The 27,502-nt window shown below is 33.8% G+C and overlaps 1 protein-coding gene across 4 annotated transcripts in view; it reads right to left on the minus strand.

Annotated features, from left to right (window-relative positions):
• The window catches only part of LOC130445032 (pleckstrin homology-like domain family B member 1), a 138,943-nt gene that overhangs the window by 21,714 nt on the left and 89,727 nt on the right, over positions 1–27,502 (minus strand). For all 4 annotated transcript variants that reach the window (XM_056780503.1, XM_056780504.1, XM_056780507.1 and 1 more), the window contains 7 exons: positions 22,160–22,504; positions 20,339–20,774; positions 19,528–19,974; positions 19,132–19,471; positions 16,338–16,496; positions 16,137–16,281; positions 5,707–5,773 (listed from right to left, as the gene is read on the minus strand). In XM_056780503.1, coding sequence (XP_056636481.1) covers positions 5,707–5,773; positions 16,137–16,281; positions 16,338–16,496; positions 19,132–19,471; positions 19,528–19,974; positions 20,339–20,774; positions 22,160–22,504 — 1,939 coding nt within the window. The remainder of the gene's footprint in view (positions 1–5,706; positions 5,774–16,136; positions 16,282–16,337; positions 16,497–19,131; positions 19,472–19,527; positions 19,975–20,338; positions 20,775–22,159; positions 22,505–27,502) is intronic.

Consider the following 27,502-nt stretch of genomic DNA (forward strand, 5'->3'; position numbering starts at 1 on the left):
AGCCAAGAGTCTCTAAACTCCACCTGTCCCCAGTTATTTCTAAACGTTACTTATTTCTTGTTTTTTTTAGGGGTTCTAAAATAGATCTATTAAATGAAACCTAATCTAGATACACTATTAGTAGTGAATGCAGTAAATCTCTAAAATATAGAGAGTTCAGGAAATTAAAGCCAAATTAATGTTTCCACTGCTATAGCGGTCTCGCAAATGTTATACAGTGTACCTCGAAAACATGTGATTTGAACGTATTAACCGCTTCTTCAGGTGTAAAAAAACGTTGACCTCGCAATTTATTTTTATGTATGGACTGTTCAAAAACGTGCTTGTTTGAACTGTTGTGTGTGAGCTCGCATTGCCGAGATGGAGAATGCGTTTGGCCTCCCTGATGTTTTCTAACACTTCTGGCAATCAAATGTTGACGTGCTATTTAGAAATGACCGTTCAACGTTGCTCTAATGGAACGGTGGCGACAGGTTATTCCGAAAAACGGGCAATCATTTACTTCGAATTGCTTAGTACGCGAACAACTTTTGTTGGATTTGGAATATCTTGAAAGACCTAAACAGTCGATTATTGTTTAGTTTTGGGTTCGTATGCATAGATCCATGATTCGTCGCCTGTCACGATCTTATAGACGTCTTTTGAAGCACCACGATTGAATTTTTTCAGCATTTCTTTGCACCAGTCAACACGAGCTTTTTTGAGCGATTTACAAATTATGCGATATCCAAAGCAAACAATTTGTTTCACACCAATGCCCAAGCATGCCTCAATTTCACGGTATGTAACATGACGATCTTGCAATATCAGTTTACGCACAGCATTGATGTTTTATGGCACAATAGCCGATTTGAAACGACCTTTACGAAATTCATCCGGAAAACCAGAGAAACACGGTGGCTAGAGATGGTGCTTCATCACCAAAAATCGGAACGAGTTGATCGGCCCACTGCTTCTTGGTTTCAGCCACGTCGAAACTCATAGCAAATCATTGCATGAAAATGTTTGCGATTAAATTCCATTTTTCGACCAAGATGAATATAGTGACAAAGTGGTGTCTATTTTTTATTGTAAATGGGTCAGGAATGAGCAAAATCTGTCCCCTTTTTTAAAATACAAATATGACAAGTTTTCCTTTATCACATGAAGCGCAAGCTAAAAACGACCAGTCATTGACCCCGTCTTTAGTATATGTAGAAAACTGAGAAAAATTGGGGTCGGTTTAGTAAGAAAATTTGGTAGGGCGTATTCAAGGTGAAGGACGTTAAGGAAAACATGTTGAATACATAATTTTTTATGATTTAAGCGAAACTACTAGCAATTTTGGAATAAAATTTTATACAAATTTCTTTTGGAACCTGATACATCTCATGAATTTATTTTTAAATCTGACACTCATAGAGGGCGCTAGTTACACGGTTTGTATCAAGTAGTATTGCCCATAATTTTTTCAATATTAGATTTATCAAGCAAAATTTCAAGGTACCTTCGGTAAAACTCGATATTGTGAATCGTTTTTGGAATATGCTGGTATAAAGTAATAATGAAGTTATGAATTATTAATTAGTAGCATTATGTGGGATTGAGAGTGGCAGATTTCCTTTCTTGTAACATTTTTCATTAATCCGTATATCTTAATTTTCTCCAAATGTGTCATGGACCAGTAATTAGATTTTTGAAACCTTGTTATTTATAAAAAGTGATATTGTTAATCAGTATGTGCACCCAAATGTTATTAACTTTAGGCGAGTGTAGTTGTTACGCTTTATGAAGAATAGTTTTACAGAAGAAGCTTACCAAGTGAAAATATATTTAAAGGCAACGAACCAGTCGAAAAATTGGTAATGTGAGATTGAAAAAAATCAATTTTGATATGCTAAGATCAACGAGAGCCTTCAATAGAGAACTTATGTGTTATTTTCAGTGGGTTTGGGTTCTTTGTTGAGAAATAATGAAATCCAAAGTTGAGAAAATGTTCAGTTTATTGAACAGAGTTTCAAAAAAATACCTTTTGATTCGTTTGACAATATTTGTTTTGATTAACAAAACTCTTGCTAAACAATCGTCGAATTGTTGCTCAATACTTAACAATTCTTGAAATTACAAATTGGAGCAAGTTTGCCTGTCGCCATTTCATTTCGCTTTGACTCTATACAGGAGAATTAATTAAGAATGTCTAATCTCTGAACTGTAGATTCTAGACCTGAAAATGTGATGATTATGCTCAACATGCCTTATGCAAATATTGCTAATAGAGAGCGCTAGTTACACTTGTTTGTGTTAATTAAATCAAAGTAAACTTTTTTTGGGCTAAACTTACAACTAAAATAATAAAAAAATATTAAAAAGCGTTAAATTCTACAAAAAAAAGTTACTCTTCTTTGATTCAACGTGTAACTCAATCGGTTATCGAGTTATTTGCTTCTAAAAAATTTTATTATTTCTTAAATATGTAACAATAACAAATTTGTAAACAAAAATAAAAAGCTTCAAAGCAAATGCTCAAAATGCCCACCATTTACTTCAATACACTTTATGATTATGATTATACACTCTAGTAATTCGTGTAAATGTTCTTGAAGAAAATCTAAATAAAGAGGTCCATTTAAATTGGTTGGCAGTTCAAAAGGACCTATTAAATACCCACATATTACACCACACCAAATGTTAACCTTAAACTCGTGCTGAAAATGTGTTTCCCTCATAGTATACAGAATCCCACAAATGATTATTTTTATAATTAAATATTCTTCGTCTGGTAAATGTTGCCTCATCAGTAAAAAGAATTGTATCCAGAAAATCTGGTTTAACATTTTGTTTATCTCACAAAAAATGGGCAAATTGTAGATGCTTAGGTAAATCTTAAGGTAATAAATTCTGAACAGGAGTGTAATGATATGGATACAATTTTTCTCTCTTCAGTATTCTAAAAATAGATGATTGGGTTATACCTGTTTCCTGTTATACCCTGCTCAGTTTTAGAGCGTAAAGACCCCTTTTCACCTAAGCGGTTGTAAAGATTTCGGTAGGTACAGGTTGTAATTGGTATAATTGTGAATATCTTCGAGCCGCAGCTGGACCACTATAATTTGACTGAGCAAACACACAAATCATATCACGCATCTCATTATTGGAAAAATCGTTATGCCAAGGCATTATTTGATAAATAACTATTACACCTGTTAATTACTAAATTGTTAATAAATTACTTATTCGAAACTTATACGAAAAATTAAACCACGGCTTAATTCACGAATGTGATTTTGATATTAAGAGATCTTTACGAAAGCGGATCATAAAGTGTATTGAAGTAAATGGTGGGCATTTTGAGCATCTGCTTTGAAGTTTTTTATTTTTGTTTACAAATTTGTTATTGTTACATATTTAAGGAATAATAAAATTTTTTAGAAGCAAATAATTCGATAACCGATTGAGTTACACGTTGAATCAAAGAAGAACTTTTTTTTTGTAGAATTGAACGCTTCTTAATATTTTTTTATTATTTTAGTAGTAAGTTTAGCCCAAAAAAAGTTTACTTTGATTTAGTTAACACAAACAAGTGTAACTCTATTATCAATTTTAAATTAGAGTGCAAATTATGATTCCTCATGCCAAAAAACGTGAAATTGCCAATTTTCAAAGAGAAATTATGAAAACAAAAAAAATTATTGCGAAAATCAAAATTTAAATTTAAACTTTGAACACCCCGTATCTCGGAAACTAGCAATATTTGCATAAGGCATGTTGAGCAGAATCATCATATTTTGAGGTCTACAATCTATAGTTCAGAGATTGGACATTCTTAATGAATCATCCTGTATAAAACAAAATAGTGTGAGGTAAGGATAGGGTCAAGATCGGGTCAGCTGTCAATTTGATCAATTTTCAACAAAATATTATTCTATATTTACTAGAGTTGTTACTTAAGAAATGGCAACACTGATGTGAATGTGTGAAATTTAACATTGCGATCATAAAATTTGACATTTTTAAAGGTGAACGTATTGTCATCAACGAGTGCTATTTGAGTTGTTTACAGATAGTTGAAATAATTATCTTGGTCAATAGAATACAACTAAATCATCTCGAACTACCGTGTTTCGCTGGTTTTCCGAATTCAATCGTTGTCACTACAGCAGTGGTTCCCAAACTGTGCGCCGCGGCAACATGGTGCGGCGCGGCGCCTTGGTGCGCCGCGTGCTATTGCCAGGGGCGCCGCCGTTGTCTACGAAAAAGGCCGACAACAAAAGATCGTGTCTCAGAAAATTTTTTTCGTAAGCATTTGCGTTTGGGGAAAGCGCCGTGAACGTTGACCGGCGGCCTCTATTTGTGCGCGTCTTTGTATTTTATCTAGTCTAGCACTCTACGTTCAGCGCAGCCTGAAATCGCGGCGAGCACGTCTTTCTATTTATTTCTCGACCAATCTGTGAGAAATGTCAGAAATCTTGAATTGTGTGTTGTTATAAAAGTAGCAAAAATCTTTTTTAATATGCTTGCTATGTAATAATATATTAACTATGAGAGAAATTAAAAATGTAATGTAATGCAATGAAAAATGGGTAAATTATACAAGGTGCTCCGCCCTGCCATTTTTGTACTGAAAGGGAGCCATAGGTTAAGACAGTTTGGTAGCCTCTTCATTACAGGATTAATTTCGTGAAGGTCGTTCAAAATCGGCTGTTGTGACAAAAAATATCAATGCTGTGCTTAAACTGATATTGAAAGATCGCTGTCAATAACTCAAAAAAAAAACGCTCTTGTCTATTGGTGCAAAGAAATGCTGAAAAACTTTAATCGCAGTGCTTCAAAAGACGTCTATAAGATCGTGACCTGTCCGCACCGTTCCATTAGAGCAACGTAGAACGTACAATTCTGAATAGTAGCATTAGTTTTCTTTACACTGTCAAAACATCGAATCATGGTTCATCCGCCGTACAGTCCTTGTTTAGAACCCAATGATTTGTTATTATTCCCGCAGATCAAAAATAAATTGCGAGGTCAACATGTTTCTACACCTGAAGAAGCGGTTGGTGCATTCAAATGTTTTGGAGGTACCTCAATTGGAATGAAAAAAATGCCGCGACAATTGGTTCAAAGGTATATGAAAGTATATTGATCTTAACGGAGAATATTTTGAAAAACAATTAAGCCATATCCATTTAAAAATATTTGTTTTTATTAGTCTCAAAACGTGAGTAGCAGTCCTCGTAAAATAAAAAACAAGTGACATTTTCGTCCATGAGTTTGAACATTTCCATAAAAATGGAAATCAAGCCGCAGTTTTTCAAATAATTAGCATGATACAGTGAAAATTACAACAAACATTATGAAAATACGGAGTTGTAGTATCATCTATAACCTACAATGTAGAAAAATCCCAATTTTGTCCAATTTTAGTCAGATTTAATCAGAATATTACGAAACAACCTTTTTTTCTAAATTTCCTGCATTAAGGGTGGTTTAAAAGGGCTAAAACGTTTCTAAAATATGTGTTCTAATGTGATTTTATTCGAATTTCATAATTTTTTATTATTTTTTTAGTTTTAGACCTCTAAAAATTAAACACAGTCACCAAAAACTTTGATACAAAAGGTAAAACAATATCAAATTTTCATTTAAATCAGTTCGGTTTTCAAGAATAATCAAGTCATAAGGTTTTTTTCACTAATTTACTGAACTATTAGACGTGAAAGTGTAGGTACTCACCAAATCTTTTGAATTTTGGTCATCCATCGATTGTTTGGAATCGTTTTTCTGTTCATCGTCGATACAACTGCAACAAAAAATCATTTTATACTGTCTGTGTTCAACGTTCATTTAGAAATACCATTAATATCATTTATATTGACTCAGGTATATTGTTTTATTTCATATCTTGTACGTATCGAATTGGAGATACGCGAAATGAAATTATATTATCTCGCCAACTAATTTGTCATATATATATCAGGGGATTACTATGTAATTTCATAATTCTATTAAGAAATTCATTTAATTCATACGTAACTAGTTCATACGTAACTAGAACCAAGGCAGTTTGTACACGTAAAAAAGTATTCTGAAATGGAATTAAAAAGAATATGTGTGCGTGAAAATCGCCTCAGCCAGTAAGCATTGGTTAAGGGCACAATGAAGGAAAGTCTAAAGATAAATTCAACCCTATTTATTAAAACAGAAGATTACATGAGACGAGATTACAAGGAAGTTTTTCTTTACATGTCATACACTGAAAAACAAAGTCAATAAACCGAAGGTTAGCGTCACAACTATGCATTTCGTGATACCGCGATGCCACTTGGTACCATATACAGTGTGTCTACATAAGTTGGAACCATATGGAAAACTTTTTTATTAGTGATTTTATGAGAAAAAAGTTATTCCTGATGAACAGTTCTGCATGGATTAAAAGTTAAAATGCAACCATCAGATATCAAGATTGAATACATTGTAGCAAATTGACGACGCAGCGCAACCTGAATGGACACGCGTGAGCACACAGACGTGTCGTGTCCCGCTGTAGTTCTGACACAGTTGGCTGTGCCACACGTGGGGGTGATTAGCAAGTCTTTCCTTGATTTTTTTACAAAATAATAACAGAAGAAAAGTTAATAGAGGCGGTAAGGGAAGAAAGAGCACACTGGTTTCGATCCATTCGGAAATAATCAGCAAAATCAGTATCACTCATTTTAGTTGTAACTGTAAATTGTCCACTGTTTTTCTCATCAATGAATCAAACAACATTTCCTCCTGAGCATTATCCAATTCTGATTCAGAACTTAAGTTCAATAACAACAATTATTTTGTTCGATTGCCAAAAAAATGTCATTTTTTGATGCTGGCTAGTCGCGAACTGCCAATGAAATCCAAATCCCACCGTTTCCTATTTGAAAACACGTGTTTCAATATGTGGATCACCAGGTAGCACGTGTAGTATGTGCAAGTCGGGTCTCTCGTGTCACGCTACCTCACACGTGCTATACGTGTCCCAATTTGCGCCCTGCCTTAGCATTAACAAACTTACTGAATTTAGCAGTCTGGATATATTATATCGCCCGAGATCCTTTCCAAATAGGTACTACGTCATCAGCGCCGATTATGTAGGAAAACGTTTGACAAGATGCTGCTGAGTAAACTGCTATTTTGACAAAAAAGGGTTGATTTGTTGATATAAATGGAGTAGGGGTTTTTTCGTGGTTTTTGCCCCAAATAGATTCCCTTGCAATGGCTACCTTTTTGCCACAAATAACGATTTTTTAATGTTAAAATCCGCGGGAAAAAAAAAGAATTTATCAACACGGATTACTTTTCCTTGATACCATTACAAGCAAACTAACTTGTTAAATATTATAATTAATATGTAAAATTTTGTTAAAAATATTAATAGAGTTTTGAAAGGTATAGATGAATGACTGAAAGATGATTATCTCTTGTTTAAAATGACATACAAATACTGAAGAAAATACAAAAAAACTGCACTGTCGCCTCAATGAATACCTGAAGACATTAGACTTAGCAGGTAAGCAGAGGAAGAAACTTCTGTCCACATTCTCTCGAAGTATATTACAAAGCACTACACTGGCAGTGAGATAGGAGACTAACATATAGCTACAGCCATAGCATATTCTGAACTTTCTAAGAAATTAATATATCAGCTGTAAACATGGAGTTCATCAGTATCATAACAAGAATGAGGATCACAATAGATCTTTTCGATCGTGGTGGATATCATTCTCTAATGTATACTTATCAACATGTATTTATCTATATGTACCTATTTGTATTTTCCCAAATGTAATAAAAAGCTGTCATTTGCCCCATTTTTTTGGTTACATTTCTGAAGCCCTATTCTCCCCAGAATTAAATATAAAAGGATGCATCATATTTAAGACAAACTTTCGTCCAGTTATTTTACGAAACAATTCAATGAAGTTGCATCAACCAAAACGATCATGATCGTTTGGAGAAATAACTGAACGAAAGATTTGAAATATACCGCCAAAGCAGAAGGAAACTGTTGTTTCCATGTACGTTTAGTACTAGTAACGAACCAAGAGATGGCGCTGAAACGTGAATTGGTTATCTAAAGATGTGGTTGATATACGGTGTGGATGCTGCTATAACTTGTCGGACGTGAATCTATCGGCGCTGGTGATGTAACCGAGCGAGGGCGTAGTAAAAATATTACACTCTGAGAAATTCGTATCAGCGCTATTATGAGTGCTAGAGACGTGCGGTAAATTGCAAAATGTGTGTTATGGCGTGCCCAATCCTTTAAAAATTTAAACCCGACATCGTTTTCAGGCCCATTGAATTAAGAGTACCATGCGTCAACCTTTTAGGACGCGGTCACTTGACTGAATATTTCAAGTTATTTAGTATTTTTCTCGACATTTGAAACCAACGGTCTTAATTCTTTTTGTTTGAGGCCTAGACAAAATCCATAAGAATTCCAGAGTACCCATACATTAGAGGATAATATTTGTACTGTAAAATGTTACCTTAACCTTTATTTGCGTGGGGCAGAATATTTCCTCTCGAGAAATATAATATATATTATATATGGCAAAGCCTATATCCTCTACAAAGCCTGAGCCGAATATTATCATTTTTAGGAGACATTTCGTCTTGAGAAAAAGATAATTCCGCTTGATATAGTCGCCAATACTGCTGTTAATATCTATTAATATATTTTGTACTGTTTTACCCGTATTTTCTAGACTGAGACAATCTCGAAGAAGATACTCCCGTAGTCTTGTATGATGAACATCACGCTGGTCCATTTATCATACAATTTTGCTTTTTCATGTGGCACATTAAAGTTAAGCGGCCGTCGGCCTGAACGTCTCCATGGTTGTGTCTCCCTTGGTACCTGGGGTAGTGGTACCTTCCATCAACTCCTCAAGTGTCAGTACAAACATCATTTAGATTTGTTACATATGGTTTATTAGCATTAGCATAATTCATGATGCCAATAATTCTTTGTAGTAAGCTTTGATCGATTTCCAGAAGGAATAGAAGTTTCCTTCCTTCCTTGTGAAGTTGATAAAATTAAATGCATAAGTTGATTCCACATTCGGAAAGAAAGACTCAAAAAACCAGATTCTTTATTCGTGTGCGAGAAGCATGCAGGAGATAACGCCCATGTTTAGATTAAGAATATGTTTCAAATGGAATTATTTATATTTCGGGTAAGAAAAAATCGTTTTTATTTATTTTATTTAGTTTAGACCAAAAATGACATAAATTAAATTGTATTTCAAAGGATTTGGATGTTATATTAAATTTATAGTATGAAAATGCGAAAAGTTGCTTTTCGTGTAATGATTTCTTTCTCCACCTGCTCCACCTGACAGTAATTTATCTCAAATTATATGAGAAGGCATTTATATTAACGCAAACGTATGTTTACAAACGTCTGTTGGCATTTTACTCCACCTAAATATAACGCCCAAAATCTCAAAATAAATAGCGCGATTAATTTTTTTTTACCAGTAGTTATATACATAATTATTTTGTATTTACGTAAACCAAATCAATTTAGCACATTTTTTTTGGTGAATCAACATTGTGTTTATAATAAAAGTGAATGGGAAATGTATTAAAATAACTTAGTTAAATAAGAACAATAGAATTTCTAGAATCTTGGCTGAAATTTCTAAAATTTTGGCAACTGGGAATGATTCACCTATTTCGAGATTTCAATTTTCATCGCAATCTCGACTTTTACACAAGTTTTAAAAATTGTATCAAACTTGTCACTGGTCAATTTAAGTATCAGTTATCTGTTAGTATACTGCCGGTCATCAACTTGTCCAGGTCCGCATTAGATTATTCAATTTTCAAAATCATGAATAATTCCAAAGTTTAGATAAACAACAACATTACATAAAAATAACATAAAAATCTATTTTTTCATTTTTCTAGCAATAAATTCTGTGTGATAAAAAGAGCTACTTGTCTATATTTCTAATTGCATTCATCTTCACAATTTGAACTAAGTTGGAAGTGTGAAAGAACCACTTGAAAATTGTAACAATTTGTTTCATTTAAGTAAAAGTTATCTGTTAGTAATACGAATTGATTAGTAGACAACTTCTCCAGGTCCGCATTATAATATTTAATTTTCAGAATCAGTGAATCATTTAAAAGTGTAGATAAACAACATTAAATGAAAAGTAATGTAACAATCTTGAACATTTTTTATAGTCCTATATATTCATTTTTATGATTTTTGGAGCAATAAATCCTGTGTGATTCTACTTGTCTTATTTCTGATCGCGTTTATGAGGTAAGAGACGCCCTACTGCGAATTGATTAGTAAACAACTTGTCCAGGTCCGTATTAAAATATTTAGTATAGATAACCAACAATATTACATACAAAATTAATCCCTTGGAATAAAGCCGTTAACTAAATCGAATAATACTTACAAAATAATGAACACAAATAATTCAAAATATTTTTTTTCTAGATTCATCAGGTAAGTTCTTTTAGTAGGGTTTATAGTTAGTAGTTGGTTGTAAGCTGCGCAACTGTGGTAAAGGTCAAATTATTTTTAAATAAAAGTTCTTTGAACAATAAAGTATGTGGCAATTGTTTTAACCGACTTTGTAGTCGAGAAAACATCCAGAAGAGGTGCTAACCAGGAAACAATGTTTTTGACAATCATTTCTCTACAAAAATGCAAAGCAACTCATGCAGGTTTTAGAAACAAAAATAAATGCCAAAGAATATACTGAAGATGAAATTGCCAAGTAGAAAGGTCATATTGTTTTAAGATTACCTCCGTACTACTGTGTTTTGAATTCAATAGAATTAATATGGTCCCAACTAAAAAGACAGACAATGAAAGAATGTTCAAACATTAGCACCAAGAATTGGAGAAATGTCATAAATCCCGTAAAATGACTTGAAAACCAATATATGCAGCATGTACCAGATTTAAATAGACTTGATATTAATAAAAATAACACTGATTGTGAGAAAGATGAAAATGATGCTAGTTATTTAGAATAATTGTGTCAGTCACATTTTTAAAGTTTTCCAGGACAATGTCATAGCTATGAAGTTGAAAAGAAAACAAGAAAAAAGGAAAACATGGTTTCAACAACTTTTATGATTTTTGAACTCTATGAATACAAAAAGTGTTTTGAAACTTCCATTCTAGTTTTTAAGTTATAAATAAAACTTTGCACCATCAAATTCATCTTTGTATTTAATTTTACTGAAATTATCTTCACTTGTTTTATTAAGTACAACTCTATAGAATTCTTAATGATGGGTTCCATATCTACGTTTTACAAAGTGAGAACCTCTGTGATAACATTTTGGCTATTTGAAGACCGGCATTATATCCCAAAAATGTCAATACTCTATTACCTCCTTAAGTTCAAAACCTGGAAAGAAAATGAGCCCCATTGTTTTAACAATTTTTCACTTAGGTATAATATTTCCAGATAGTTATCAACAGAGTTTGAAAACCTACCCATCAAACCAGAGAGTTTTTCAATCAAGAATTCGTTAGATTTACCAAAAAAGCGAAGACATTCTCTATTTTTTTTTAATGCGAGCACCGGTCGATGGAACCATCTTTGTCTTTTTTGGAACAGGTTTGCCTTTTGTAATCCACTGTCTTGACTATTTTTTCTTTTCAGAAGTGTGGTTTGATCTACAGTTAAGAATCGACTCAAAAAACCTGACTCATTTTGTTTCAATCGCGTCAATAAGGCCTAAGAAATGTTTATTCGAATGCGCTGTTGGTCCGAAATCTTTCATTTTTGCTCGTACTAAAAAAGCGTAGGGATTTGAATTGAAAATAGAAAATTGATGACAAATTTTAGGAAACATTGAGGATTATTTTGGAATGTGGAATGTATCAGAGAATTTATATGGTTTTCCCAATTTTCCCTGACTATATCGAGTGGATTTGAAATTTGACTTCACTAACAGTACAATTCAAAAAATCCATCGTATTTTTGTATTTAATTTGAAAACAGTTACAAGATTTTAAATGAAACAAATAAATTTTGATAGATGTTTTTAGACCAGTGGCCAAGGCCATTCTAATATTGGCTGAAAAATCTATAAGAAAATATATATGAGAGATGCATACATTTATCTTGGCTCTGAGTTTTATTGTTCGCGACAATAGAAACATTAAAATATAACAGAAAACAAAACAATTCATTATAAAAGACAGCATACAATTTTTATCGATTCCAAATTATTTCAAGGATCCATTTTTGCAGCACAGATTAATTTGTTGTTTAAAATTTGGGTTTCAGTATAATAAAACTAAAGGCGAGCAAATTCACGAAATTGATCATTTTCGTATAGAAATTCGTCTCAGTTTTATTGATATTCATTCGAAATTAATACTAAAATGCAAAGAAATTAAGTAAAAAAAACGATTAATCCGTTTGAGGGATTTGCCAGAAAAATCTGACAGACAAAGAATGTTAACACATTGACTGCCAACTACTACAATAACTAACGCCTCTAAATAGATTTTTTTACAATATTAAAATAAGAAATAAAACTTTTTTTTTTTTAAAATGCCTACATTTTCTATAACTTCCAGTGATTACTTTGTATTTCAATTACTATTTTTAATAATTTAATGCGATTGAATAAAATTGTGAAAATTGCCTTGGCACAGATTGTGTTAATGTTGTTTTCATATGGTTTCAATAAAAAGCTGTCAATTCGAAATTACACTTCAATTTTATTTATTTGTATGTATGTATAGTTAGAAAAACAAATATATATATTTATCTATAGATTTCTAATTGAAAATATTGGGCTTGGTAAAGTTTTTCCTTGGAGTGTACAAACGATTATACTATAGTGTGATCTCTATTCTTTTGCGCATCTCACATCTGACGTCAATCTGAAGAGATTTTCGAATCGCTTTCTTAAAAACTATGTTTAATGTAGCTATAAAAAGTTGTACAATGTATTTTTTTCAAAAAGTGTGTCTGCCACTTCTTCTATTCTCGCCAAAAAAAAGTGGCAAAATAACTATTAGGACTAACGTCAACCAGTGAAAATTTTAAATCAATTCCGATTCATGCATTTCTATTTTATTTGCATTTTCAATAATCAAAAACGAGTAGAAGCATCATTTTTAGATTATTTTCTTTATGGGGATTAATTAACTATCTCCATGCTTGTAGAAAATTTTTCCATTCGTTTTGAGTCAATAAAAACATTAAAGAAAATCAAGGATACTGCTAAAATTTAGTCCTATGAGATGTTTCACTACTTTCTCGACCAAACTAATCGTCCTTGTAACTGTACGGTCTAGCTATAAGTGAGGTTATGTTTAATGCAGCTGTAAAAAGTTGTACAATATTATTTTTTTAACAAATCTGACTGCCACTTCTCCTATTCTCGCCAGAAAAAGTGGCAAAACAACTATTAGCGGAGATTTTCGATTCGTTTTCTTAAAAACAGGAATGTAATTTTTCAAGAATCGAATCCGTTTCATGCATAGAGTTGAAACATTTTTAATGTTAGTCCTTTCAGATGTTTTACCACTTTCTTGACCAAAATAACCGTCCTTGTAATTGAATTATCGAACTATAAGTGAGGTTAGTTTAATGCAGCTATAAAAAGTTGTACAACGAATTTTTTTTTCATAATCTCTGACAGCCACTTCTTCTATTATAACCAGCAAAAGTGACAAAACATCAACCAGTGGATATTTTTTATTCGCTTTCTCAAAAACGGCAATTTAATTTTTCAAAAATCAATTCCGATTCAAGCCACTCCTTTCTCGTCATCAAAAGTGGCCAAACATCTATTAGGACTGACGTCAAGCAGTGGAGATTTTCGATTCACTTTTTCAAAAATTAGAACATAACGAAATATAAAATAACATACATTGCGTTCACATTCACTATATATGGATTCATTGATAATATTTATAGGAAAAATAAATAAATGATAAATTGATGAATTACTCTCAAATTTGAATATAGAAAATTGTTATATATCAATTTGATTCAATTGATAAGGGGTATTAAGATAATATAGATAAGATTAACTATTTTATTATTATTATTATGTATTTATGATTAATACACAGTTTATTAAAAACTTAACAGTCCGTGGGAAATTTTTATGAAGCATGTTATACAAGGTAATTTGGAATTATGTACAAGGCTTCACAATATTCTTTGCTTCCCATTAATTTTCATTAATTGAAAAAATGTTTTAGTATTTCTTATGCATTGACTAAAAATGTAATAACTTATTGAATTGATTATATAAGAGGTGCCCAATAAAATTAATTTTCAATATCTTTAATTAGTATATTTTTATCGTTTTGAACAGCCCTGTAATTTCTCAGTAAAAAAACATACAACATTCATTATTTTATGTAATGACTTATTGCACTATTCAAACTTAACAATTTAAGTAACATCGAATTCAAAAAAACTTTATATACGAGTGTCGTTCCACGAAAAAGTGACCTTTTTTCGTTTTTATTCGTTCTTCAGCAAATTAGTTTGTTGTCGTTTTTCCAAACAAAAATTGATTAATATAATTCGATTAGACCTAAAAAGAAGATACCTAAGTTGACGCCAACTAAATTGAATGGATACGAATATTGTCTATCGAATACTAAATAAATCATACTACAATTTAAAGAGAAAGGAATGTGGAGGAATTTATGCAAAAAGGAATCAACGCTTCTACAACCGTAAAAAGATATTTGGAAAAAAATGGAGACTACAATTAAAGGTAATGAACTGTTTGTATGCAGCAATCATATGTCTAATAATTAATCTACGGACCGATAGTATGGTTTGAATCTATGAAAGAAGAACCAAGAACCAGAGACTCAAGAAAAAGCTAGAGGAGACTTTCATAATGGAAGATTTTCGCAAGGCTTCAGAAGGTCTTTGGGGATGATTGTTTCTCGAAAACCATTCGAACAGGTGACACAAGATGTTACAACTGGTAAAATCGTTACTGTCAAAGGAGCCCCCTCAATCCTAACAAAAATTGGGTTTCAATTAATTTTTCTTATACTTGATACACTGATAGTTTGAAGCAAACTGATTAAAAGTCTCACTAGGTACGAAACCCCCCAACCCTCAAAAATACCCCTGAAAATTCCAAGTGTACGATAAAAGAAGGAGCTACGGCCAGTTTTGACGGTGTTGGAGGGGGGGGGGGGGTTTGTGGTTTTGTGCCCATTGAGTTTTTTAATCAAATATCTTTATACCAAGTTTCAGAACTTGAACTTTTTAGGTATAATTTTGGATGCTTGAGGGGGTTTAGGGGTTTCGTGCCCATAGAGACTTTCAATCAGCTTGCTTTGAACTATCTTTATACCAAGTTTCGGAAAAACTGGCCCAAGACCCTCCTCTTATGGTATCCTTGGACTTTTCATGGATAGTTTTTGAGATTTAGGGTTTAGCGCCTATTGAGACTTTTAATCAGCTTGTTTCAAACTATTATTGCGCAACGTTTTAGAACAAAACCCATATCCTCCCCCTCCCAGGAAACCTTCAGACCCTTCTGGGGTAGTTTTGACAGGGATGGGAGGGTTTTGGTGTTTCGTGCTGATTGAGACTTTTAATCAGCTTGCTCCAAACTATCACTGTTTCTGACAAATTAGTTAGGCCGGTAATCAAGGATGACAATGATAAAAAATGGGATCTGCTTCATACCTGGGCCTTCCAGACTTCTTTCTGTTGCCTCTGCTCAAGAGGTCATTGAAAGAATAGCATTTGGATACACTAGAAAATATTAGAGACGTTACGACGAAATCGTTGAAGGACATCCTCGTTGAAGTTTTTCAAGAAGGCTATAAATCTCGATGACAAAGTGTATTGATATAGGATAAATGTGCAATGAGTCGTTGAAGAATGAAATTATTATATTATGAGAGCTCGCCCATTGATATATACGGTAAAGCTGGTCCTGTGATAATAGTTTATTGAAACTTTATTTATTATATTTTTTTTGTGACCCGTTACCTCAGTTTTTTGGCCGTTTTTAAAAGGCAATTTCTAAGGAGGCCTTTTTGTTTGTTTATAGTATTCTCGAAATCTCAATAATTCCATAGATTTAGAATATGATTTTAATACGTAAAGCGAAAGATTCCGTAATAATAAACTTACCTATTTTGAGTTTCTTCCGACTCCTCCGAAGAATTCAAAGAATTACAATCCTGTATCCTTTTCGCCCATTTGCTCTTCACCTCCTCTTGTACTCTCTGTTTTAGAGCATTGACTCTTTGTCTTTCTTGCTCTATAACTTGTGATCCTAGAGAAATAATTGTTACTATAATCATATAACCTATAAATAATATTTAAATTTACCTTGTTGACATAGATGTATGTGTCGATTACGTTCGATTTCCTTTAGAGATTCAATCGTTTTCCTCCCTAGAGAACCCTGTCCTCCTTCTTCGATGATGGGCGTATCCGAAGTTACTCTGCTTATTCTATCTATGTCGTCTTGACTGGGAAACTTTTTTTCTGTAATAGGAATTTTAAAAATTCGTTTTAAAACGAGATATAAAGCGACCAAAATTATTGCTATTTGAATTAATTATGCGTAAAATGGTGCGTGAATGTTTGTATGGTATATTGCAGGTATCTTTAGTTGTACTCCTTCGTGTAATCTTGTTTCCAAATACTCCAAAAGCAAAAAGACCCTATGGGAGTCGAACTCCTTCGTGTAATTGGTTCCAAATTGGTATCCAAATATTCAAAAAACCTTCTGAAATATTAGATTTGAAGGTAAATGAAGAAAATATCTTTTCAAAAAGCGAGATCCTATAGGAGTTGTACTCATTCATGTAATCTTGTTTCCAAATACTCCAAAAGCCTTCTGAACGAATAGACTTGAACAGAAATGGAGAGGAAAACTTTTTAATTGAAAAAATCTCTATGGAAGTCGGTTTATAAATATTCAAACAATCTTTTGAAAAAAAGTTGTACATAATCTTACTTCCAACTATTCGAAAAACCTTCTGAAATATTCGATTCAAAGGTAGATAAAGAAAGACTCTCTAGGAGTGGTACTCTTTCGTGTAATTATGCTTCCAAATATTCAAAAAAACCTTCTGAAATACTAGACTAAAACAAAATCAATAAATAAATAAGAACTGTTCAAAATACAGAGACTGGCATGTATCTGCATTGTCGGAACAAAAAAACTAGCCCAACAACAACAGTGGATGGTAATCTAGATCTAACTCCATTATACATTGTTATAGAAAGACTAAGCTCGGTATGGTCAAATGAGGAGTCACAAAACGGAGAATTGGTACCTCAGGAGAATGGAAAACCATCGGAATATAAGTTCCATCAGAAGAGATAATTGACAGGTAATTTTGAGAAGAATTTCTCAATCAGAAATATAATATGATAAACAGATGCTTCCAAAACAATAAAAGAAATATGGATTGGTGTATGAACCAAAGACTTCGAATCAAACCATCCTAGCACATACCAAGAGTAAGTTATAATCATTGGGAGGTGTACACTAAAGCAGAAACAACCAAAGCAAAGAGTTTCTATCACGTGAATAAACACCTTGAGAGAATAGAAAACATCGGCAAACATCCAATCCGACCCTACCTAGTCGAAAGAACCTGCCTAGTATTATTTTCTAGAAATACTCATCCGGGAACAATCGAGAATCATTTAGAATATTCTGAAACGCTTTATTCATCTAAAAAAATAGGAAAATATTACAAAAAGAGCGTTCTTAGTTGATACCACATTGAGCTAGACCTAACCAGATAATGAGAAATGAAATAGCCTCGTCAAAAAGGTACAACGAGTCTATATTTTGAACCATAACGCTACTTTGGCCTCATGGGATGTCTCATAAAAAAAAGGAACTGAGAGGATGAGTAAAGAATCTCTTCAGGTAAAAACAATCCATAAGATTCATTACGACTTTAAACTGGTAGCTGGTCTTCTATCCCTTCATATTCCATCTTAAACGATAGACACAAGCCATAGGGACAGCAGAGCATCTAATCCACGAATGTCCCCATGAAAAATCTTAGTTTCCTCGAATGAGTACTGTTAACCCTGAAAAATGGAACGAAAAATCTGCTTTTGGAGGAAGTGACGTATATTGGAGGCGGAACAATGAGATGAATGGTCACGCACAGGTATAGGTGCAGAGTGACTCCACAAACAAACTGCAAATCTTAGGCCTCCTTCACATGAATCTACTCATTTAAAACTAAGTAGTTCCATTGAATAACAATGGTAGTGACTCAACGAGGACTAGTTAGTGTGTATAAGGCCTTAGATTTGTAGTTTGTTCGTGGAGTCACTCTGCACCCAAACAGAGCAAATTTTATAAGTGACCCAGTGTCAAAAATATGTAGCCTCCTCCAAAAGCTAGCTTTTGTTCCGGTTTCTAGGAAGTAGCACTACTCTTCTGAAGTAACTAAAACTTTTGATGGAATGAGCAGGAGTTTCGCAGAGTAATAGTAGTAAGGTGGTATTTGAAGTGGCAGGAGAACAACCACCAGTTTAATGTCGTTTCTGGGCATCTCCGGGAATTCCTTGAATTCCTTGGCTTAAGCGATTATGAATATTTTGGACTGGAGGGATTCTTTAACCATCCATTCAATTCGTTGTTGATTCAACATCTCATGAGAGCTCTGGTCCAAAATATGGAGTGGTTGTCTCTTTTCGGCGAGGTTATATGCTTCTTCATCGTCTGGTAGCTAACTTAGGGTTGATTAGTTCACATTTCCAATATGGTATCAACTGAGGAAGCTCATTTTGTAATATTATCCGATTTAAGGAGATGAATAAAGAGTTTCCGATTATTCTAGATGGGTTTCAGTTCTCCTAGGATGAGAATTTCTAGAAAATGATACTAGATAGAGTCCTTAGACAACGTAAAGAGCGAACAAGATCGGATTTGATCGGTAGGATGGATTAGGGGACATAGAAGTAAATATATATCATAGTGAGATATCATAGCTTACAAAATCAACTGATTGAGGTAGATAGCATTGAAACTACCCGATTCCGCTTAGAAAAATATAATTTCAGAACCTAGACTCAATTATTTCACTAAAACATATTTTTCATCCTATAAAATATAACATGAAAAGTATCGATGTTTCGTACTTACCCATTCCGACTTCAAGAATCGATTTTTCTTGAAACATTTTTTCGTTAAAAGATTGCGACATATTATACATGTCTTGGTCGGGTATTTTGGAATTACTGACGATGATCGAGCAGCTCATGTCGGTGATTTTACCGAAAGATAAACGTTTTTCGATGTCTTTCGATTTTTCGCTATCGGTATCGCTCGAAATTTCCTGTTCGGATTCTTCGTACGAATACAAAAGTAATTCGTTATCGATACTTTTTAATCTATTTCTGATTTCTTCTAATCTCGTCATGCATTCCGTTTTTTGACGATCTATTGTTTTGAATTCGTTCGAATTCGTCCTCGAGGTATCCATCTACGAAAAAAAATTATTAGAATTAATTGAGTTTTGGAAAAAATGGAGTAATTTACCTTTTGTTGTTCCAAATCTTCAATATTACTTTTCAAATTTTCGATTCGTTTCGATAGATCTAAAATTTCCCTTTGGAGCTCTTCCCTGCTAGCTAACCAATCGGCTTCTTCTTCTAAATGATGAAATTCTAAATCCTCGAAGGTTTTTCTTTCATTATCTAATTGTTCTTGCGCTTGCAGATATTCTTCGAAAATTTCTTCGTATTCCGGACTAGATTTTTGAGTGGAACGTAGTTTTTCGTCTACAGCATCCATGTGGTCTTGAGCTTTCTTTAATTTTTCTTTGCATTCCTTTTGGTCTTCTTCTTGTTTCCTTTGACAGTCTTTCATGTTTTCTTCTATATTCTGCGATCGTTTTTGAAGTTTCTGTTTTCTAGTTTCGGTTTTTTCCAATTCCAATAATTTTGATTTGTATTCTCCTGATATTAAAGCTTTTTCCAATTCCGTCTGTAATCATAGAAAATAATGATATTGTTACGAACTCGTCTATTAACGTATATCGTGAAGCCAGTCCTGTCATATTATGTGAATAGAAACTATAGTTAGGTGGATTAGGAACTTCTAGAACAGAATTATCAAGAAATCCTTTTCGTATAAATAGGCACTTGTTTATCAGCGAGAAAGTCATTAATTAATGTGGATGTCTTAGTGAACGCAACAAGAAGTAAACGCCGAATTTAAATAAATTATATTTATCATTTATTATATATTGAGTTAGTGAATAGTAGTTTAGTGCTTAGTTTATTGTTTCTAATATAAGTGTATGAATAAATTAAGTAAGTAAAAACCACAAATTATTATAATTACTCACTTCTCTTTGTAATTCTTCTTCTTGTGTCTCGATTTCTGCCATCTGCCTTTTTATTCTCGACATAACCGATAGAATGTCCTTCTTCTCTTTTCTCAATTGTTCGAATCTTTTCCTATCTTCTTGATCGTGATCGCTACATTTTTTCTTGCTAAATTCGTTAGTACCATTTTGATCGATCACTTTATCCATTTGTAAATTATTATCAACTGGAGAAGAAGCTTCTTTCGAACTATCCAAAACATTTTCTATTGGAAAAACGAACTTCGTTGGTGTGGATTTTTCACTAGGGAAGTCGAAGATATCATGATCCGGTGGAAATTCCCTGGAATTGTGTAGATTTTGTTTGAGAATTTCCTCGGCTTCTCTCAGTAATATTTGCTCTGCTTGTAAGATGGCGAATTTGTTGTCGATAATTTCACCGGTCTCTTTTATTGTACTGAAAGAAAATTTAAACATTAATAATCTAATGGTTCTTGGAGGAAGATGAAGTTCCAGCAAATCTGAGGTAGTGATGGAATTTGGCGACTATAAAAACTATTAGTTGCAGGAACCAGAGCATCAATGAATAGTCGAACCAGTTGCAGAAACCAGAGCACCAGTGAATAGTCGATCAAGTTGAAGGAATCGGAGCACCAATAAATGGTCGAACCAGTTGCAGAAACCAGAGTACCAGTGAATAGTCGATCAAGGTGAAGGAGCCTGAGCATCAGTGAAGGATCGATCTAGTTGCAGAAACCGCAGCACCAGAGAATGATCGATCTAGTTGCAGGAGCAGGAGTACCAGTAAATAGGCGATCAAGTTGCAGGAACCAGAGCACCAATCAATGGTCGATCAAGTTGTAGGAACAGGAGCACAAGTAAATGGCCAATCTAGTTGCATTAAATATTATCCAGATTTTATTTTTGTACTTGAATGTTTAATTAATAAAATTACGAGGATTGTCTGGGAAGTTTCCGACCTCAATTTGAACTTTTCAATATATAAATTGAGAAATATATTTAAGAGAGTTAAGACAGTTAAGACAAAGAGACAATTTCATCGGCCGATGGAGATCGTTATTTGAGATAGTCACCATCTGTTCATCGGCCAGTCAAGGAGCCCTTGGATCTTGACGTTGATGAGAGAGCCCAGTGGCTCCTCCTCGGGCGCCCCTACGTGATCATGGGGAGCGGATCCGGTGCATAGAAAGTCTCATTTTCTACGCTCTTCTGAAGCGGTTAAACTGTAATCGCAATAGGGTCCGCCAAATCAGAGGGACGATCGAATCTGCAGCTGGTCATTAGTCGAGCAGGACAAGCGGTTTCACGATAAAAAAGCTGCTCGATTTCATTGACTGTAGCGATCATGCGGTTTTCATCCGGCAGCGGAACTAAGCCACCGTAGTTTTTCCCTCTTCACCGGTTTAAGAGTCATGACTTAAATAGTGAAAAAGTTAAAGCCAAAGCGCCTGATCTGTTTTTTAAAGGACGTCGGCTATTGGCAATCTTAAGTGATGATTATGTTTCTTTGTTAGGTCGTAAACCTTTCAGACGACCCTTGTATATAAATATAAGTATGAATTACAGAGATAAATTTAAACAATCAGGTGTGTACATAAGGAAATTTGTATATATATATTCTTAGAAAACTTATGTATACTTTTGTTGTTTGTATTCAGATTAGATAAAACAGGTTATAAAAAAAACATGTGATTTTTTTTTAAATTTCGTATCATAACCTGTTTCAAGCACAATTTTTCAAAAGAGAAACTTTTCTGACAGTCCTTGGATCAATCAATCGAAAATCATTTAAACTGAAAGAAATTTTCTGAAAAAACTTACTTGTCTCTATTTGATGTAACAAACGTTTTGATTCTTGTTCTCGGCGAAGTTGGATAAGACCCTGGAGGATTATGTTGCAGGTAAACGTTTTCGTAAGGACTTTTTCGCTCAACACCTCGTAATTCTTGGTCTGTCGTCATCAAGTCGACATTTTCATAGTTGACGCCATTCGGAGGACTATATGTTAAATTGACGTTTTCGTAATTGGTTTTACCAGATTGTTTGATTAGTTCGTTATGAAGAATGTCTAAAGGAGATGGAGGCGGTGTCGAGCTATAACTTGGAGACGGCGGCGGACCATATTGCCCTCTTTTATCTCTTGGAAGGGAACCGTTAGTCTTGATCCTTTAAAAAATATGAGATTATTACATCAACAGTACAGACTCGAAAAATGGAATAACATTAATGACAGGTACGAATGCAAGTAACGAAATTGATCAGTTGTAAGACAAAGTATCCTAGGAATTTTCAAAATGATAGATGACAAAGTCAATGAAGGCTTTCCTAGAGAAAAGAGAAATTTCTTATTTTAGATATTTGCACAGGTCGTCCAGTAGTGGTCTGTTTTTGCCTGTTTTACAACCCATGGATTAGAATGTAAATTAAAAAGATTTATGTAACAATCTTTTGTCAAATGAAAGCAGTTGTTCAAAGATTTGCTAATGCTTGGCAAAATATTGCAGAAAAAATTCTTGTTGGTTCATCAAACATCAAAAGATGCATTAGAACTCGAACCGAGCCCCCTCATCCATGCGGAGACTCGAAAGGACAAGCACATAGCTCCAGTGTGAGACTATTAGAGCCAATAAGAAACAGCGAGCGTGTCAGTCTCATCAAATGAGATTTGTTCTAGTTAGGGTGGGCTCTCAAAAACTAGGTTGCAATAGATTAGATTAGGTAGTATTCATAAGAGTAAGTACGGCATATCGCACAGTGTCTATGGTTGTAATACAATGGTATGTGGAATATCACCCATACGTATCCGGACGAACGGGGAAGGTGTTACAGCAAGGGTAATAATAAAGAAGATAGAGATAGAGCATTAAGAGGTTTGGCAACACGAATGGGCAACGGAAACGTGCAAAAGGAAAATGGACGAAAGATTTAATCCTAGAAGTAACAGAATGGGTGGAATGAAGATTTACGCAAAGGAACTGTTGTACTACACAGTTTCTAACTGGAGACGGATCTTTTAGTTTATATACCCATAAAATAAGAATTATGCATGTACTGCAGAATCATAGGTGATGGAAACGTTAAGCCGTTGCCGTTCGCAGGTGAAGATTGCCATTTGACATTCGTAGCAAATTCTACAACCTATTCATAAATATAACATTGCTGTGTTAACCCGAAAATTTTGTTATTCTTTTTGACATATGTACTGCTTTTGGTGTTCGTGATATTTTTGTGTTTTTGTTTGTAATCCGATATTTATGGACGATGTTATATTTACAAAATCGGATGTGATTGGCTCTTTTCTATTGCTACAAAACAGCAGATGAGTAAAGATAAAATTCGTTTGTGATGAATGTCTCCAACGGCAAACCGATCGGCAAATAGCGACGTCAAACGGCCACTATGAATGATCTTATGTATTTCAATGTTTTTAATTTTGTAACTACAAACGGTATCGGCAAACCGAAAGTCAAGTTTAAGAATCGACAATTATCTTATTTGAACGCAGAAAGAAAACTGGACATAAAAGTATACAAAAGTAATATTATTTGAAAAATAAGATAACAAAGAAAGAGGGCAAACTAAAAAAGAGAAACCATCTTTTTATGATGTGAAACCTTCACCACAAGAAATAGGATACCAGGATGACATTAGTGGGTAGTGAATGCTGTTGAGAATACCACACTATGTAATGGTCTCGGGGTGGTTCTCAGTAACATTTGATTTCATTATACTGTGATTTTCAGATAAAAGTATCCACCTTTAATAACTTTTGTAATACTGGTATTTAGAAAAAATCCAAAAACACGTCAATTTATGTTGGAAGGGGCAAGCATTATGGCTTATTTAAACTTACTGGAAAAGCCACCCCCTCACCCCTAGCAGCATCCCCTTTATTTTTTTAAATTACTTGTCATATTTTTATGTAAAATTTGGATACTCCTCTTTGAGCTGATTTCAAAAATGTATAATACTTGTAGGTTAAAGTGGTTAGTTTATGAGATAAACAATTTTTCTTTTAAGAGCACAAATTTTACTTATTATTTACTTTCACCTTGTTGTTGTGAGTTGAATGAAGATGATTTTGATCGTCGTCTAGAGTTTTGCGAATCAATGACGCAAATTATCAATAACAATCCACAATTGTTAAACAATATTTGCTTTTCTGATGAATGCTCATGGTCATTAAATGGCTTAGCAAGTAGGCATAATTGTAGATATTGGGCTGAAAGTGATCCACATATTATGCGTGAATTCCATACACAACATCCCCAAAAGTTAAACGTTTGGTGTGGTATCCTAGGTGACCACATTGTCGGACCTTTCTTCATCAACGGAAATTTAAATGGTGAATCATATCTTGAGTTACTCAGGGAAGGGGTTGACCCACGTATTACAACAATAATAGAAAATGATGATAACCTTTCCGAAGATTTACTGGTATTTCAACAAGACGGAGCTCCCCCACACTATGCTATGCCTGTCCGACAATTTTTAAACGAAACATTCCCCGCTCGTTGGATAGGTAGAAGGGGGCAGATGATGGAGTGGCCACCTAGGTCACCGAATTAAACACTCCTAGACTTCTTTTTATGGGGGTATTTAAAAACAAAAGTTTATGCTACCCAACCAGAATCTCTGGATGATTTACGAGAGAGGATAGAAAATGAATGTCGACAATTAAATCCAGCCGTATTAAGCAATGTCAGAGAGGCATTTCAAAATAGATTATACCATTGTATGGAAGTGAATGGTACTCATTTTGAACACTTATTGTAACTTCATAATAAATAGCACAGTTAAAAAGATTAAAGAGTTTGAACTGTTGTACAACCCATTTTAGTACAGGCAAATAAGGTGAAAGTAAATAATAAGTAAAATTTGTGTAAAGTAAAGGAAAAATTGTTTATCTCATAAACTAACCACTTTAACCTACAAGTATTATACATTTTTCAAATCAGCTCAAAGAGGAGTATCCAAATTTTACATAAAAAATATGAAAAGTAATTTAAAAAAATAAAGGGGATGCTACTAGGGGTGAGGGGGTGGCTTTTCCAGTAAGTTTAAATAAGCCATAATGCTTGCCCCTTCCAACATAAATTGACGTGTTTTTGGATTTTTTCTAAATACCAGTATTACAAAAGTTATTAAAGGTGGATACTTTTATCTGAAAAGCACTGTATACGCGCAAACTTCATTTTGCACCACTCTAAAAGGTTACGTTAGGTAAATGCGATTTCCAATGATAAAATTTACTGGGTTCCGTGGATTTCCTCGTTGCGTATAGTATTTATTTTCTACACATTCAGTGTAAAACACATTTAAAACAAAATACCTCTGAAGCTCGACCCTTTTTCCGATTAGAAAATCAGTCCACAGCACCGGTTCTCTCATATTTCCTCTAGGAGGCGTTTCCGTAGTTCCCAATTTTTGTAGAATTATCCTCCCTTTTTTTATTTCTGTTTATTCTGCTTTATTTGCAATCTATAATAACACTGGTCGACAATTTGTAATAACACAAGAATGAATGGCATATTGTAACAAAATGGACCTATACAAATACGAAAATATGAAAAAAATAATTGTGACACGTCAAGTTTTTATGTTACATTTATAGAACTATATTTATTGGTAGAATATTTAATACTTATCAAAAAAATAATTTCATATCTTATTTATTGACAATATTTATAGTTTACATCTAATAAAAATGCCTTACATCTATTAAAAACAAAAACTTGAAAAAAATCACTTTAAATATCAATTGGCTCTAGTTTTTCCTTTTATGAGGAATCCCATCGTCCTTAATTTTGATTTCCATTGTTTTAATAATTTGGTGGATCCTTTCACCCGTCTAATCACAGCTTCCAAATTTTCGGGAAAAATGTCAGATGGAAATGGATAAAATGAATTTTCAATGATATTCGAGCACCAAGGGATTTGTATACGTCTAGAAGTTCATCAACTAACTGTTGGTATTTGATGATCCATATTGCTGCTCAAAAATTCCCTCACTACACTAACAAATGCGTTCCATGCTCTAAGTTACTGTCTGGTTAGATTTTTTACAAAATTGACATCGTCCAGCAATTTTCTTATTTGTGGCCCAATAAAAATACCTTCTTTTAATTTGGCATCAATCAACTGGAGAAAGACTTCTCTAATGCATTTGAATCCATCACCCACGTTTAATGGGAAGGGGGCAGAAGGACATTTTTGGGATCTACAAGGAGTGTAAACTCAACATTTTGAGATCCCGGTTGAAACTCACTTCTTGCTTACCAATTTTTTTTAAAATAGTGTTAATCTACTACCCGACTGTCCCATAGACAAAGAAAACAGCAATGTTTCATAAGCCCTCCCTGAAGTCCCATTAAAATTCCAATCACCTTCAGGTCTTCACATATCTGCTACTTATACTTGTTGTAGTTAATTTTGTCTAAAAGCAAGCGAATATTTTCACAAGTTTCCTTCATCTTCACAAAATGAGCAGCTGGTATAGAGGGTTTTAAATTTCATTGTGTAATAACACTGATTTTAAACTGTATTTAGACGAGTCAATAAATAGGCGACACTCACTGGGATTATGCTCAATATCAAGTTCGTTCATTAGACCATCAATATCCGTGCACGCACACAACGAATTTTCCATACAGATTGCAAAAAATGTTGCATTTCTTTTTCTAAAGTTCGTAATTTTTGTCTCTTTAGCTAACAAGTTCCATGCCTTAAGACGGAAAGCAAGAAGTTCAGACTGTTGCTTTGATAATCCTAAATCAAGTGCTAAATCATTCAACTTTGACAATCAAATTTGGCTCGCCGGAACTGGTACTTGGAATAAAGGATAGGATCGGTGCTTTTTTTATTCGTAGCTTCCTGATGATACGTTGTCTCCAGTATCTTCTAAAACAATATTTTGTGGATTTAAAGGCGCATTCGGTACTGGTAAATCTTATGTTACGGGGAACAGGTCGTATAGCAGATGGCAAATTTGGATCCTTGATCTTGTATTTTCCTTTCTTAGAATAACCTTCAGGTTTTGTTAGACAAAAATAGCAGTAGTCAAAATGCTAGTGGGTTTCCGCCATACCATTGGAATTGCAAAACGCGTGCTTTTTTCCTTCCCATTCATCCACTGCACCAATAACGCTAACACTGCTTGTCTTG

The sequence above is a fragment of the Diorhabda sublineata genome, chromosome 6, assembly GCF_026230105.1.
Source record: "Diorhabda sublineata isolate icDioSubl1.1 chromosome 6, icDioSubl1.1, whole genome shotgun sequence".
In the NCBI taxonomy this organism is placed as follows: Eukaryota; Metazoa; Arthropoda; class Insecta; order Coleoptera; family Chrysomelidae; genus Diorhabda; species Diorhabda sublineata.